The sequence below is a fragment of the Entamoeba invadens genome (genome assembly GCF_000330505.1).
Source record: "Entamoeba invadens IP1 unplaced genomic scaffold scaff_1105074725643, whole genome shotgun sequence".
NCBI lineage: Eukaryota > Evosea > Mastigamoebida > Endamoebidae > Entamoeba > Entamoeba invadens.
In genome coordinates, this window is record NW_004191777.1 from 986307 (window position 1) to 1000229 (window position 13923).

The 13923-nt window shown below is 36.0% G+C and overlaps 6 protein-coding genes across 6 annotated transcripts; 2 read left to right on the forward strand and 4 right to left on the reverse strand.

Moving 5' to 3' along the window:
- Nucleotides 1–100: 100 nt before the first annotated feature.
- On the reverse strand, nucleotides 101–2106 carry EIN_087680 (hypothetical protein; the record flags this gene model as incomplete). Its single annotated transcript, XM_004184744.1, has 2 exons — nucleotides 101–306; nucleotides 387–2106. The coding sequence occupies 2 exons, from the start codon at nucleotides 2104–2106 to the stop codon at nucleotides 101–103; spliced, it is 1926 nt and encodes a 641-aa protein (XP_004184792.1).
- Nucleotides 2107–2744: 638 nt separating this feature from the next.
- EIN_087690 (centrin-2, putative) lies at nucleotides 2745–3182 on the reverse strand (the record flags this gene model as incomplete). The annotated part of the gene is made up of 1 exon (XM_004184745.1): nucleotides 2745–3182. One exon carries the CDS (start codon nucleotides 3180–3182, stop codon nucleotides 2745–2747), a length of 438 nt encoding a protein of 145 aa, XP_004184793.1.
- An 808-nt stretch (nucleotides 3183–3990) lies between these two features.
- Nucleotides 3991–7614, forward strand: EIN_087700 (Ras GTPase-activating protein gap-2, putative; the record flags this gene model as incomplete). The annotated part of the gene is made up of 1 exon (XM_004184746.1): nucleotides 3991–7614. One exon carries the CDS (start codon nucleotides 3991–3993, stop codon nucleotides 7612–7614), a length of 3624 nt encoding a protein of 1207 aa, XP_004184794.1.
- Nucleotides 7615–8094: 480 nt separating this feature from the next.
- On the forward strand, nucleotides 8095–9381 carry EIN_087710 (hypothetical protein; the record flags this gene model as incomplete). Its single annotated transcript, XM_004184747.1, has 1 exon — nucleotides 8095–9381. One exon carries the CDS (start codon nucleotides 8095–8097, stop codon nucleotides 9379–9381), a length of 1287 nt encoding a protein of 428 aa, XP_004184795.1.
- A 109-nt stretch (nucleotides 9382–9490) lies between these two features.
- On the reverse strand, nucleotides 9491–9820 carry EIN_087720 (hypothetical protein; the record flags this gene model as incomplete). The annotated part of the gene is made up of 1 exon (XM_004184748.1): nucleotides 9491–9820. The coding sequence occupies one exon, from the start codon at nucleotides 9818–9820 to the stop codon at nucleotides 9491–9493; it is 330 nt and encodes a 109-aa protein (XP_004184796.1).
- A 66-nt stretch (nucleotides 9821–9886) lies between these two features.
- EIN_087730 (protein serine/threonine kinase, putative) lies at nucleotides 9887–13923 on the reverse strand (the record flags this gene model as incomplete). Its single annotated transcript, XM_004184749.1, has 3 exons — nucleotides 9887–11447; nucleotides 11493–12810; nucleotides 12866–13923. Coding segments are annotated over 3 exons (3937 nt in total), but the record flags the coding sequence as incomplete, so codon positions are not given.

A 13923-nucleotide genomic window follows, 5' to 3' on the forward strand; every position in this document is an offset into this window, starting at 1 on the left:
AAACGAATTAATATGTAACACGTAAATTGTTTTATTAACTTATGGATTTTTTAAAAATCAAATTCAGAACAAATGTACAAAAACAAGTCATAAAATAACATTATTCATTCAAGCAAAGACAAAAGAACCGTTGTACTCCTTTGTCTGGTGTATATGTTTGAGGCATAGTAAGTACATTATAAAGTGGGGGAATCACTTTTAAATAGCTTCGTAGTTTCGTTGCAAATTGTGTGCAAAATTGGTCATATTCTGCAGAGGTGTCGACTACCAATTCCGTGGCGCTTTCTATTTCCCTCATCAATAATTCTGAATGTCAATAATATGCAACAATTTATAATACAATAATAGTATATTATATTATAAATATTTTATCAAAAAGAACAAACCCATCACAGGAATTTTAATTTTGCGATCCTCAACATACAACGATAAGGTGTTGGCCTTTTTCCCTTCAAAAATTGCTTCAATTAAAGAGAATTTTTCAACGCAATTTCTTCCAACGCCTTCCCAATCACTCTTATATGTTTCATATGCATTTTTGACAACTGTATAAAGTATATATGAAGAATTGAAATCGCCTGACATCACTGACTCGTCCGCAGTGTCTACGAAAAATAATAAGGCTTTCTTCCTCTTTTGGGAACGCTCAATAACATTTTCAAATACTTTTTGAAGGGCAAACATGTTCTTAAAGTATTTCTCCAAATCACAAGTCTTCTCTGTGAAGTCGCCAAGACACAACTCTCTGAGTAACGCCTGTTGAAACTCAAAGAGTTGGTCGGAGAAGAACTTCGGAGGGAGTTCGATGAGTTGTCGCATTTTGCCGTCGAATTCGATGTCTTCGTTAATTGTCGACAAATCGACAGAAGCGTTTTGCGATGAGTCGAATATGAACATCATACTCTTCCGAGGACTTTTCATTGAGACACAGCGTGGACTTCTCTCTTTCGAATACACTTTACTATTTTTATCTTCGACTTTCTCTGTGATTTCTCGTGACTTCCTCCATGTGTTAAAGAATAGTTTGTCCTTTGATTTCTCCTTTTTAATAACTCGAGGAGTGTAGTACCTGTTTTTATCATTTTTGTCATCGGAGAGCCTTTTTGGACTTTCTTTAAGACTCTCGGAAATGTCGTCCAATTCATTTGGACTTTGTGGACATTTGGGCGACAGAAATCCTAACTCGTCACATTGAGGAATTTTGAGTGGTGGAATTTGTAAATTTAAATTGGCGAGTAAGTCCGACGAGCTCTTTGTTTTCTTTAATATCGTTCTTTTCTTTGGGGTGTATTTCTTCGGAGATTTTTGCTTGAAATAGTCTGTGAATGAGAACGACACACTCAACGAAGTAAGGCTTTGCGTATAATTTTCAGTCTTCTTGTTTTTCTTGAGACTTTTCTTCATCTCATCATTCATGAACTTTCCAAAGAAGTCGGAGAGTAATTGAGAATAGATAGCAACGTCTCTTAATTGTCCCATTTTGTCATGAACATCCTCTAATGCTTCCGCATCTTTCTTTTTCATATACAGTAAATTAAAAATTCCTTCATCGCCAAATATCTCTCTTAATAGAACAAACGCAGAGACTTTAAAATTGTCGTCGAAGTCAATAAATAGTGCATTAAACACCACACTGGGGTGGACCGACAAAATTGTGTTGTTTTCATCAAAGAGTGGTAAAAGCTCTCCGTTTGGATTAAACAAAGAATCGGCATTGAATGTAGCAACATATAAAAACGCAAGGCTTTTTTCGTCCAATGGTAATGGTGTTAATATCTTGTCTAACAATGTGACTTGCAAATGAAATTTTTTAATCCCCTTTAATAACACTTCTAAAATGTCTCTCTTAACTGGTGAAATCGAAAATATCTTCCACTTCACGATTTCATTGGGTGTTGTGTAAAAATTTGAAAGTGGGTCGAAAATAGATACGCTATCTTTTTTGAGTTCCGTTATTAAATCCCTCAAAGAATCCTCGGAAACTATCGCCGTGTTCTTATCGAAAAGAACTTGTGCGTACAATGACGTTGGAGTTTGTTCTTCAACTGTTATTGAATGGTACGACTGCTTCCGATATGACCGCGGCGATGCGTCTAATTTACTCATGAATTTTTAATTCCGATCATGAGTAAAAAATTAAAGAAGTTACTCATGTTTTTTATTGTCTTTAATTCGTTTAATTTCTTCAAAATGGTTACTTATAGTTTGTGGCTTGTTTTCAAAAATTTATATTGAAAGTATGAATGACAAAATAAAAATAAAATAATTACTTTTTAGTATTAGTATGGTTTCGATTAATAGATTTTTTTTGCCTACATTTTTTCGATTTGAAATGCTTTCGATATTTTTACACAACAAAAATTGCTATTAAAATTAGATATTTATAGTTTTTCTTAATATTTTTTTGGAGAAAAATAAAGTTTGTTTTTAATAACATGTTTTGACTATTGTATTGATTTCACTTTAATTTTTATTGAAAATGTTGATTAAAAAAAGAACTTTGATTCATTTCAAATTTCATTCATTTTTAATTTTTGGAAAACATCTTAAAAACATTCAAGAAGTTCAATCCAGACATCAAAAATTTAAACAATTATTAACATTTTAGTACTTTTAATTTGAAATTATTATTAATAAACTATACTATAGTTTTAGTAATTAATTATTAATTAGTTTTATTATTAAAAGTAAGAGTAATTAATGATATTTAAATTTGAAAATTAACGAAGTGAAATAATTGGAACTTACTGAGCAAGAGTTAAAAATTCAGCTCGAGAAATTTTACCATCTCTATTTTTGTCGACGTTTTTCATAAATGAGGAAATACTGCTTCCGTTTGGTGTGACTCCACACGCAGTCAGTAAACGTTCAACTTCTTTACCACTGATGTCCCCACTATGATCTTTATCAATCAAATCAAAAATAACTTCGAAGACCCCACGGAGTGTTTTGCAATCATATTTTTTCATTGTTTCAATAACCGTACAAAATTCTTGGAAATTGATTTTGCCCGAGTTGTCGGTGTCAGCCACACTGAATGCCATTTTTACGGAAGGTTGTTCGGGATCAACATTTATTTTCTTCATACATTTCTTGAACTCGAAAAATGTAATAAGACCACTGTGATCAATGTCAACTTCGTTAAATAATTTGCGCATTTCAAATTGCTTTGGATCGGCCATTTTGAAAGAATTTGTAGATTGAGGTATTTATACCATTGATTTGTAGTTTTGTTGGTTTTTAATTTATTATATAAATATTTTATTTAATGAAAATATTGTTATTGTTCAAATAACTCTTTAATTAAAACACAATGAAAATAAATTATTAAAATTTATCTTTTATTACACCCAATTATAAATTATTATATTTTATAAAACGAAAATAATAAATTATGATACTATTATAATGAACAATAAAAAATCAAAAAATCAAAACCAAAAAAAACTTTTTTATATTGTTCAAATTAAATTATTAATAAATTATATTATTTAATATTCATTCTCAGTAATAAAAAAAATTTTAATTAATTTAAAAATAAATAAATAAAAATATCAGTATTTATTATATACATATTGAAAAAAAACATGAATTTATTCAATGGATTAATCCGATATAAACTTATTTAAAACGAACCAACAAAAAAAAATGGAAACTTAATTTATTAAATAATAAATAAACTACAAACAAAACCACAAGCAATTAAATCTATTTAAAAATAAACAAAAATTATAAAAAGTAGTTTTATTAATTATAATACAACTAGTCATCAAAGTATCATATTTTCACAAAATTTCCAAAACTTGTTATTTTTTGGATTACCAAAAGAACTCAACAAAAGAATAATTCAAACTAGACAAAAGCTATTGAAACAACAAGAACAAGTTAGATGAGTTGTGAAACCAAAAGATTTATTTTTACTTATTATGCCAAATAAAACACTTTCTATAGTCGAAGAAAACTTGGAGAACTGGAAAAAATTTACCAAGAATGTCGAAGCCAAGCTTAGCTGAGTTGATAGCAATGCAAAAAGCGGGCACCCTCCCGAAACAATACACCGAGAAGCCGAAATTTCAATATGGTGTTGATATGTCAAATGGTACAAAAGGGACTCAACAACCAACACCACCACAACCTTCTCCTCCTCAACAACAACCACGCCAAGAACAAGGTTCTCAATTGGCTATGATGAACACTATAGAAACACCCCGAGACACCCCACAACCCACTCCTCAAGTACAACAACCAGTACAACAACAAGCACAACCTGTTCCACAACAACAAAGCGAACCACAACAAAGTGCACCCGCACCAAAAAAGCCGACTCTTGCCGAACTTATTGCAATGCAAAAGGCTGGAAATTTGCCAAAACAATTTACTCAGAAGGAAAAAATACCATATGGAGTCGACTTGTCCAATGGAGTACCAAAAAGCACACCAGTGGAACCACAAAATGCAGAACATAAGCCGAGTCTGACGGAACTGCTCGCTATGCAAAAAGCAGGAAAACTTCCCGACGAGTTCCAGAAACGTGGCGGTGCTGCCGAACGACCTGTTGAACAAAAAGAGAGTTTCATTCATCGAGAAGTTACGCCCATGGAAGCCGAAGTTGCGAAATGGACGAATTCGCGAGTATCTGCCGTGAAAGAAGAGAACTTATACTACAGCGAACGTGAGTTGGGGGTCATGCAAAACATGTTTGAGTTTTTCATGAAGAAAGCGCCCCAGATCTTGACGACGATGTTTTCGAATCGAGACAAGGCCGAAGAGTTAGCAGACGCAGTTCTGAATTTGACGTATGGGAAGCGACTTGCTATGGATTTTGTTTCTATGATGCTGAAAGAGGAATTTGCGACACATAAAGAAGCTCAGTCTTTGTTTAGAGAGAACACGAGTGCGACCAGAGTCGCCAAAAGTTTCTTAGGGAAAGTCGGGAGGAAGTATTTGTTAGACACATATAAGAAGTTTGTGTTGGACATCATCCACTCGGGCGTGTCCTTTGAAATTGATGACCACCGAGAAACAGACCCGGAGAAGCTGAAAGCAAATAAAGAAGCCCTTTTCGCAGCATGCCGGAAACTCTTCGACACGGTGATCAATTCATTCGACTTGTTGCCGCCCGGTGTTAAACTGTTGGCGCGAGTGTTCAATGAGTACGCCGCACAGTACTTTGGCGAGTTATCTGACGACGCGAGAAATAACTTGACGGGGTCGTTTATTATGCTTCGGTATGTCAATCCTGCGATCTTCTCTCCGGAGAAGTATGGGATCGTCGACGACCCAAAAGACATTTCGATGGGTGGGCGAAGAAATTTGATTTTGCTGTCCAAAGTGTTACAGAATCTTTCCAATGGAGTCAGATTTATACAAGAGAAAGAGCCGTATATGATGCCGTTGAATGCACTGTTAGACGAGTACTTAGACAAGTTCAAAAAGTACTTCAGGAAGATAGTGAATGTCGCGAAGAACTTCCCATTTGTGTTAGTAGTTGAAGATACAGCGATCACGGATATGAAGCCAATTGCGTTGTTACACAAAGAGTTGTGTGAACGAGCTGATGAGATAGTTGGTACCTCAGAAAATGAGATCTCACAGGAGTTCTGTAAGTACATGGTGTCCCTTGGAAACTATGGAGATAAGACTGGCAGTGCTGTTGACTTTAGAGCGGAGATGCAAATTGGACTGAAGAAGTTCCTTGTTGAGAACAAGTATGAAGCGGTCTATGCGTCGATCTACACTATGAAAGAAAACAACAATAAGACGGATTATATACTTGTGGTGACACTTTACACTATATTGATATTAACGACGGATTACTCTATTGTCGATGAGATCCACTGTTTTGATATTAAAACGGTCAATTCGATGATGAAGACTTCGGTGGTTATAACTAAAAAGGACGGGAAGAAAATAGAAGGAGAGACGATGCACGGGGATGGCATTATAGTTGCTATGTTACGCGCTTTTAAGTCTTGTTACAACGAAGGAGTCTACGACTTCACTGTGGAGTTACCGCCCCATCGGAAAGCAATAATCGAGAACGTGTTCAGTCTTCAATCGTTCAATAAGTGTGGAGGGTTCTCGGGTATTTACTATGGGAACTGCACATATGACAAAGTTCCTATTAACGAGTCTGTTGAGGCATTTATTGAGTCTTCTAAAGATGACGAGAAGTCGAAGGAATTGCTGTGTAATATGTTTAACACGATGGATCCAAACAACAAAAGTGACTCGTTGAGTTCCAAAGAGTTCCAGCCGGTCTTACGAGCTTTGAAATGCAACAAGTTCTTCACCAAATTGAAAGTTGAACAAACGCCATTGAATCAGTGCAAAGATGCATTAAAAGAGGTCTTTGAACAGAACGAAACGCTTGAAAGTGTGTCACTGAGAGACGTCCAAATTAATAGTGAATGGGAGGAACTCCTTGATATTTATTTGCAGAAGAACAAGATCCATCGGATCAAAGAAATCGACTTGGCGAACAATAAAATAGACGGGAATGCACTGAGGATCCTCGCTAAGATCATCTCGACCTTCCAAGTTGAAAGCGTCAATCTGTCGGGGTCTGTCTCTTCAGAGAAGTCGGTCTCTGCGTTCTTCCAGGAATTCGAAGAAATTGCAAATCAGAAGAAACGCCTTCCTTTGGAAAAGATCGACTTGACGGGTGCCAAGTTTGGGGCAGACGCTATGGAGTTCATGGTGACGAAGTTCTCACAAGTCTTCCCGAACATCAAAGAACTGATATTGGCTGATGCCACTGTACCTAAAGGGGCCACTTTAATTCCCGTCTTGAATTACTTAAACTTCTTAAATGTCGTTGACTTGTCTGGACTTGAAATATCAAAGAAGGCGGAGTGCGACTTACCGAAACTCCTTTTGCCATTAAACAGCTTGAAAGAACTTCACTTACGAAAGTCGGTGATACCTGGAAATGTCATGAAAGACGTGTTACTGAATATCAAAGGGACAGGTGTGGCACTGGACTTACAAGCAATGGATATGGACGAGGAGTGTGTGAACACGCTCTCAGAAACTATTAAACTACTTAAAAGCATCGTGTCGCTTGATATCAGTAAGACGAGTATTAAGGATAAGGGACTGTCTAAAATACTGGAAGGGTTAGTCGATAACACTGTTATTGAGACGTTGAATATATCGAATATCTATACGGGAGATGACACAGATAGTGTGATGAATTCATTGACGAAATACTTGAAGAAGACAACTAGTCTGAAACACTTGACTCTTGTCGGCGGGAGTAAAACAGAACAACAATTTGGATTAAATATGATCCCAATATTAAACGCACTTGTCAAGAACGATAATATAGTCTTCCTTGATATCCAATCACAGGGAATGGGAAATAAAGGAGCATTTGCTTTGGCAAATCTCTTGAAAATTACTAAGACTTTGCAGACACTAAAGTGGGACGAGAACCAAACCGGTATCTTCGGAATACACGCAATAGTCGATTCTATGAGAGTTAATACATCTGTAAAGGAATTACAGTTGCCAATTCTGGATTGCAGAGCACTACAAGTCCAAGGGAAGTTCGGTAATGGAAAGATCATTGGCGAACTTGTCAAGACAGTGCAGAAAAAGTCGGATAGCTAATTGTGAGAGTTTTTTAATAGTTTTAATAGTATTGAATAGATATTTTATTGAACTATTTTCAAATTATTAAGGTATTAAAAATCAATAACATTTTTTTATTTCTTTAAATAAAAAATGTTATTTCAGTTGATTTTTTTTCAAAAAATTAGAGTCATTTTTTTATGGTTGTTATTTATTAGTATTAAATTATTAGTCTGATATAATATAGTTATAAATCATTTTTATTAATATCATTAAAATATATTAATTATATTACTATCAAAAACTATTGAAATGAGTTGAAAAATGACTTTTGTTTTGAATTCTAATTAAATAAAAGAATGAAGAACTCAACTCAATTGATCCATGTCATATCCAAGTAATTTTAATCAAAATCCACAAATATCTTGGAGTACACCGCAAAATTTCCCACATCAATATCCAATTACTCAAACAACATGCCAATATCCTCAACAAGCATCATCTCAAGAATCAAATGACATGAAAGCAATCAAAGAACTTTATACTTATTTGAATCAACAAAACGCGTCTTTCTTTTCGTCTAATATTCCCGATTTTGTGGAGAAAATCAAACAATTTTACATTGTTGTATGTCAAGAAATCCATGACAATGGTAATACTATTAATCAACTTAAGCAAAGTGCAATTGATTATCCAAACGAAATAAATCGACTTAAAGAAGAAAACCAAAATAAAGACATAGACATAAAGCAACTCAATGACTCTTTAATTCAATTTCAAACGAACGATTTGACTCAAAGAGAAACAATAAAATCACTCGAAGATGATATGAAACAAAAAGACGACGAACTTGCAAGTGAGAAACGTAAGTTGGATTCCATTAAAATGTCTTTTTCTTCTTTTATGGCGTCGACTGAAAAGTACATTTCAAAACTCGAAAAAACGATTTCGGCTCTACGAACTGAATTGGCTGATGAACGAAATAAACAAGAAGAACGAAACTATGAAAACACTTCACAAAATGATTTGACACGGAAATTGGAAATGTTAACAACCCTCCTCAAAGTTAACGAACAAAAGAACACACTAAATCAGTCACAACAAACGCAAAGTATCAGCACTTTGATTAGCACAAAAGACTCTAAAATTACTGAATTGCAAAAGACTAATGAACAATTAACAAATTCTCTTCAGAGCTGTCAACAACATTTAAGTTGTGTTCAAGACGACAAAACACACCTAGAAAAGAAAGTTTCTCAACTCGAAACTGAACTTCAAAGTCTTAAAAATGCTCATCAAAAAGAAAAGAAAATTGAGACAAAAAACAACTCAAAAAGTGACTTAAAACAAGACCAAAACTCATCATCACAAGAAATCCAAATTCAAGACAACGCTGAAAGCCAAATTCAAACCCACAAACTCGCTGTCCCTCTTCTTCTCTTTCATAATGGCGGGAATTTTAATATCGATATAGACAATCAGAGTGTTACATTGTCAATCGAAAAGGGAAGTCAAGAACCTCTTTTATTTGATATTCCAACTCAAAGTGGAAAAGTCCGTTTAGAAGTTTCAAGTGACAAAATCGAGAACTTGAGAAGAGACAATTACGACTTGTATTACACAGTCTTCTTAAATGAACAGTTCAAAGACCAAAGTGTCCAACTCCAGATCTCTGTGTTGGATTTCAATAACACTTTAAACGTCCAAGCTAAAGAGAATTCCACATGGACCGTTGGAGACTTTGGGTTGAACATTGGAAACACAGGAAAGCGTGGGACCCTCTACCTTACAATTCAATTTGTGTGACCAATTGATTAATATATAAAAACGTTGTATTTGAAGAATAGTTTTATTTATAGAAATAAATTGAACAAAGAATAGTAACTTGAATTAGAAAGTAACTATAATTGAGTTGTTATTTTTGAGCGTCTCTCTGGGTTGTTATATTATTATACTCACGTTTACCTTCTTTATAAGTCGAAGTTGTATAGTCGACTTCATACACTATAAGTCGCTTATAAAAGTCTTCCTTTTCAAAGGCATTGTCACCAGGAAAATAGAGATAGAGTGTTTGTAAATTAGTGAAGAATGGACGAGTCTTATTAGTGAGAGGGAATGGATTATAGTGGAACTTTTTGAAGAGGTCTCCAAACTTTTTGCAGACCAAGGTTGTGTTGTACAACTCATCAAAGTCTTCAAAATATGTTGAAACGATCATCATGGAGTACCCATCTAATTTTGCCATAATAAAAAAATTAAGTTTCAGAGTTCTTCACACAAGGTATAACGCAAAACATCTAAAACACACAAATTAACAAGTAGAATAATAGCCCTCAAGCAATTTTACAACTTCCCCAATTTCAACTCTTTGATTCATGTCTTGTCGCCAACATTTACTGGCTATCTGGTAGATCTCGTCTTCCATATTCCCGGGCTTTTGCAAACGATTCCCGTTACTTACAAACTCTGCTATATTCCATGCGTATGGGAACATAGCGACTGGGTAAGCCTCACGCCACCCAAAGCACTCGAATAACGTTATTCCGAAGGAGTAGATATCTGCACTCTTTTTGTACTTCTCTTTCAATAAGATTTCAGGCGCCATATAAATAGGAGTACCAACGCCTTTAGTGAATGTCATATTAGTCATCAGCATATTAATGTTTCTGCTTGTCCCGAAGTCGGTCAGTTTAGCGTTAGCGATAAGGTTATATTCCAGTGACACTAATAAGATATTATCTGGTTTAACATCTCTGTGTAAGATCCCATTTGAGTGTAAATACTGAATTCCTCTTGAAGCATCTATACATATCTTAATCTTCATTTGTTTGGATATTTTGGTTTCACTCTCTTTGAGTATAAAATCCTTCAAGCTGCCATATTCAGCATATTCAGTGACTAAACAGAACTCGCTCTTAATCACACACGCACCATAAAAGTGGATGATATAGTCACATCGGAATTTGTCGAGCATCGACATCTCGTTCTCAAACTCACCAAGAAATTCTTGTGTGCTGTAGATCTCTTTCATCTTCTTGATCGCTACTAAACTCCCTCGAAATCTCCCTTTGTAGACAACACCAAACCCGCCTTCCCCTATTTTTTTCTCGCGAAGGATCTCGTCGGGGTCCAAATACGTCGAGACCTCCGTCTCAAACGTCAGTGGAAATTCAACAGAAAACGTCTCTCCACTTTTTAAGACCAAAATTGTCACATTAATGAAGTCGGCGATTTTGCAGGTGCATCTTGGCTTCACAAAAGCTTCGAACTCGCACGCTTCATCCTTTCGCAGTGTAATAATTTGGGGAAGTGTTTTGAGTTGGTACTTTATTGCTGTTGATTTGGTGACGATTTGAAGCTTAACAGTGAAAGCGTTTTTATTACCAAAACAGATCAACTCGCGGGTGTAATCCCCCACTTTAATATTCTCATCGTCGTCATTGAAACTCAATTTCTTCTTATTTGAAAATATCCCTGGCGATATGAAATTGTTGAAATTGACATTCGAACGACTCATCTTGAATACACACACACTCTTCTCGCGACGGTGAGTCTGGTACTCTTTAATTAAGTAATTCACTAACTTCAGAACAAAGAATAAAAGAATGGACACAACAACTAGAGTCAACAACACTACTAATAGGATGACCCACCACACTGCATGTGTCGCACATAACGTCCCCGACTCATCCACACTATACCAGAAACTACATTTGGTACATTTGGAGTCTTCTACTTTTAAACACTCGGACACGTTACTCATCAAGAGACATGTATGCGTCTTGTCGTTGTACACATCGAGTGGATCACAACTCGTACACACGACATTTTCTATACAAGTCTTACAAGAAGAGGAACACACTTGGCATTCTCTAGTAATGAGTATCATTCATTGTCACACAAAAAGTCGAACAAACCGATGACTCAAATAATACCCAGCAATACACAATAAACACCCCCGATCAGTTGTAATGTCACCAGCACACCCATACGTCCCATTCTTGGATTTACACTCATTGGTCTCACTCATCCAATAATCTTTATTACAACTAAGACATGACTTGTTATTCAAACACGTCTCACACTCTTCGGAACATAACTCACAGTCAAACCCAACTCGGAAATATCCATCTTTGCACTGCGCACATCCCCCATTGACAGAAAACGTTTTGCATTTCCCCTCTAAATTGCCATTTTGTTTACAAACCCCGTTCGAGACAAACATCCCCCCTGGACAGGTAAGACAAAAATTCTTTGCAATACAAGTGGTGCATTTTTCGTCACACGTTTCACATGTTAAATCCGGTGTGATGTAATACCCTTGTTTACAGGAAAGACACCCAATTTCACTTGGAATGCGACAGGAATCTTCTATTGGGTCTTGTGTGCAGGTTTTGGTTGTTGTCAAATTGTAGTTAGGAAAGCATTGCTTGCAGGAGTCGAGTGAACGGATATCACAATTCTCGAGAGGGGACATACACTTATCACCACTCGATATTTCAGACATTCCACAAAAGCAGAAATTCAATGAAATGGACGTGCACACACTCTCCACTATGCATTTCCCATTTTTCAATATCGTCTTCGCATCGCACTGCAAGCAACTTTCACTGTTACATTCAATGCAATCGGAAAACAGTGAACTGCATTCCACACACATTGAATCCTTGCCACAGTACTTTGGGTCACATGAAATTGCTGCAAAACTGGGGTTTAGTATCGTTGTCTTGTTTTGTAACACACAGGCCGTTCCATTGTACATATAATTGTGATCACACAAGTCACAATTGTCAAAGTAAGTGCACTCCGCGCAATTAGGAATGCAATTCCCGCACTTTCCCTGGATGAGAAAATAGCCAGGCAGACATTTAATACACTTGCTCAAGATATACGACGCACAACAATCTATTTCCGCACACGCCGATTTACCATTAAAAATGTAGACACCCGTATTCCTTTGACATAACTCACACGAATTCGAAATTTTACATTGAGAACACTTTAAACCGCATTTCTTGCAAGAGTCCGTCGCTACGTCGTAATAATAGGCGTTCCCACACATGTGGCATTTGCCATTTAAATACGTCTCGCAGTTCAAGAGCGAACATTTCCCTAACACGTCATTGTAAAGACATTCACACGTTCCTGAAGTCGTCATCGAATAATTGTCGTTGCACGACAAACACGTCGAAGCGAGGAGTGGAGCCGCACTTGTGTTATATGTCAGATACGAAACTATATGTAAATAGAATTATAATAAATATACCATACTTGTATAGTAACAACAAACCGTCACACGTTCTCACATTAGTCGTTGTCTTCCGAGTCGGGCGCGTGAGTAAAATCTGTTGGTAATTCTTTTGAAAAGAATAAACAGGCATTGTGTCCGAGACTTCATACACGACGACTTCCCCGTTGTTATTTAAAAATGTTGATAACTTGAATGGACCCCCCGAGAGAGATGTGTATTTCATGATCAAAGTTTCTTGGTTGAAGATTTGAATGACGTTGTTATAGTCAAATTTTTCGATGTTTATAAAATTGCCGATTTTGGTTTTGACTGAAATTGTGTACTGACTTGGCACGGTATGTATGGAGTAATTGCCATTGACCAAATCGAACACGTCGTAGTCGTCTGCAGTGTCTTTGTAAATCTCCTTCTTCAAATTTGCACGTGTTTTCCCGTCACTTGCGCACGTGGGTTTAAACCCGCTGCTTGGAAAGAAAAAGTAGATGAACGTGTTCTTCGCACACTCTTTAAACTCGACAAGACCGGCTTTGAGTGTTTGAAACTCGATTTGTGAAGGGTCTGCTGTTGAGAACAAATATCTGGGTAGACTTTCTGAAGGGTTCATTGTGATGAGGAAAAGTCCTTTAAAGACGACATTGGTGTGTTCGTTGTTTTCTTTATTCTCATTTGATGTATTTGGAGTGTCTGTGTTAATTATATCGCTCTCGTTCTCGTTCCTTTTGAGTGTCAAAAGAAATTTTTGTTCCTCGGAATTCATGTGTTTTGTGCTCATAATATTTCCTTTTAAAAATTCTTGTGTCTTTGCATTTTGCGATTTAAAAAAATCTTCAATAGCATCGCCCTTTTCTTTATTTTTAATACTTTTAATACTTTTAATAAGTTCGAGGTTATCAAACGATTTCTGATTTTTATCTTCAAGTTTTGTTATTTTCTTCTTTAAGTTGTTTGTGTGTTTTGTGTTCAAGACGTGTTGCGTAATATCGTCGTCTCTAACAACTTCCTCATCTTTGGAGACATATACTATTTTCACTTTCTCATTGCCGCTGTTTACAATTTCAAGAGGCAAATGTCTTGGGTTGAAATTGACTTGAAACATG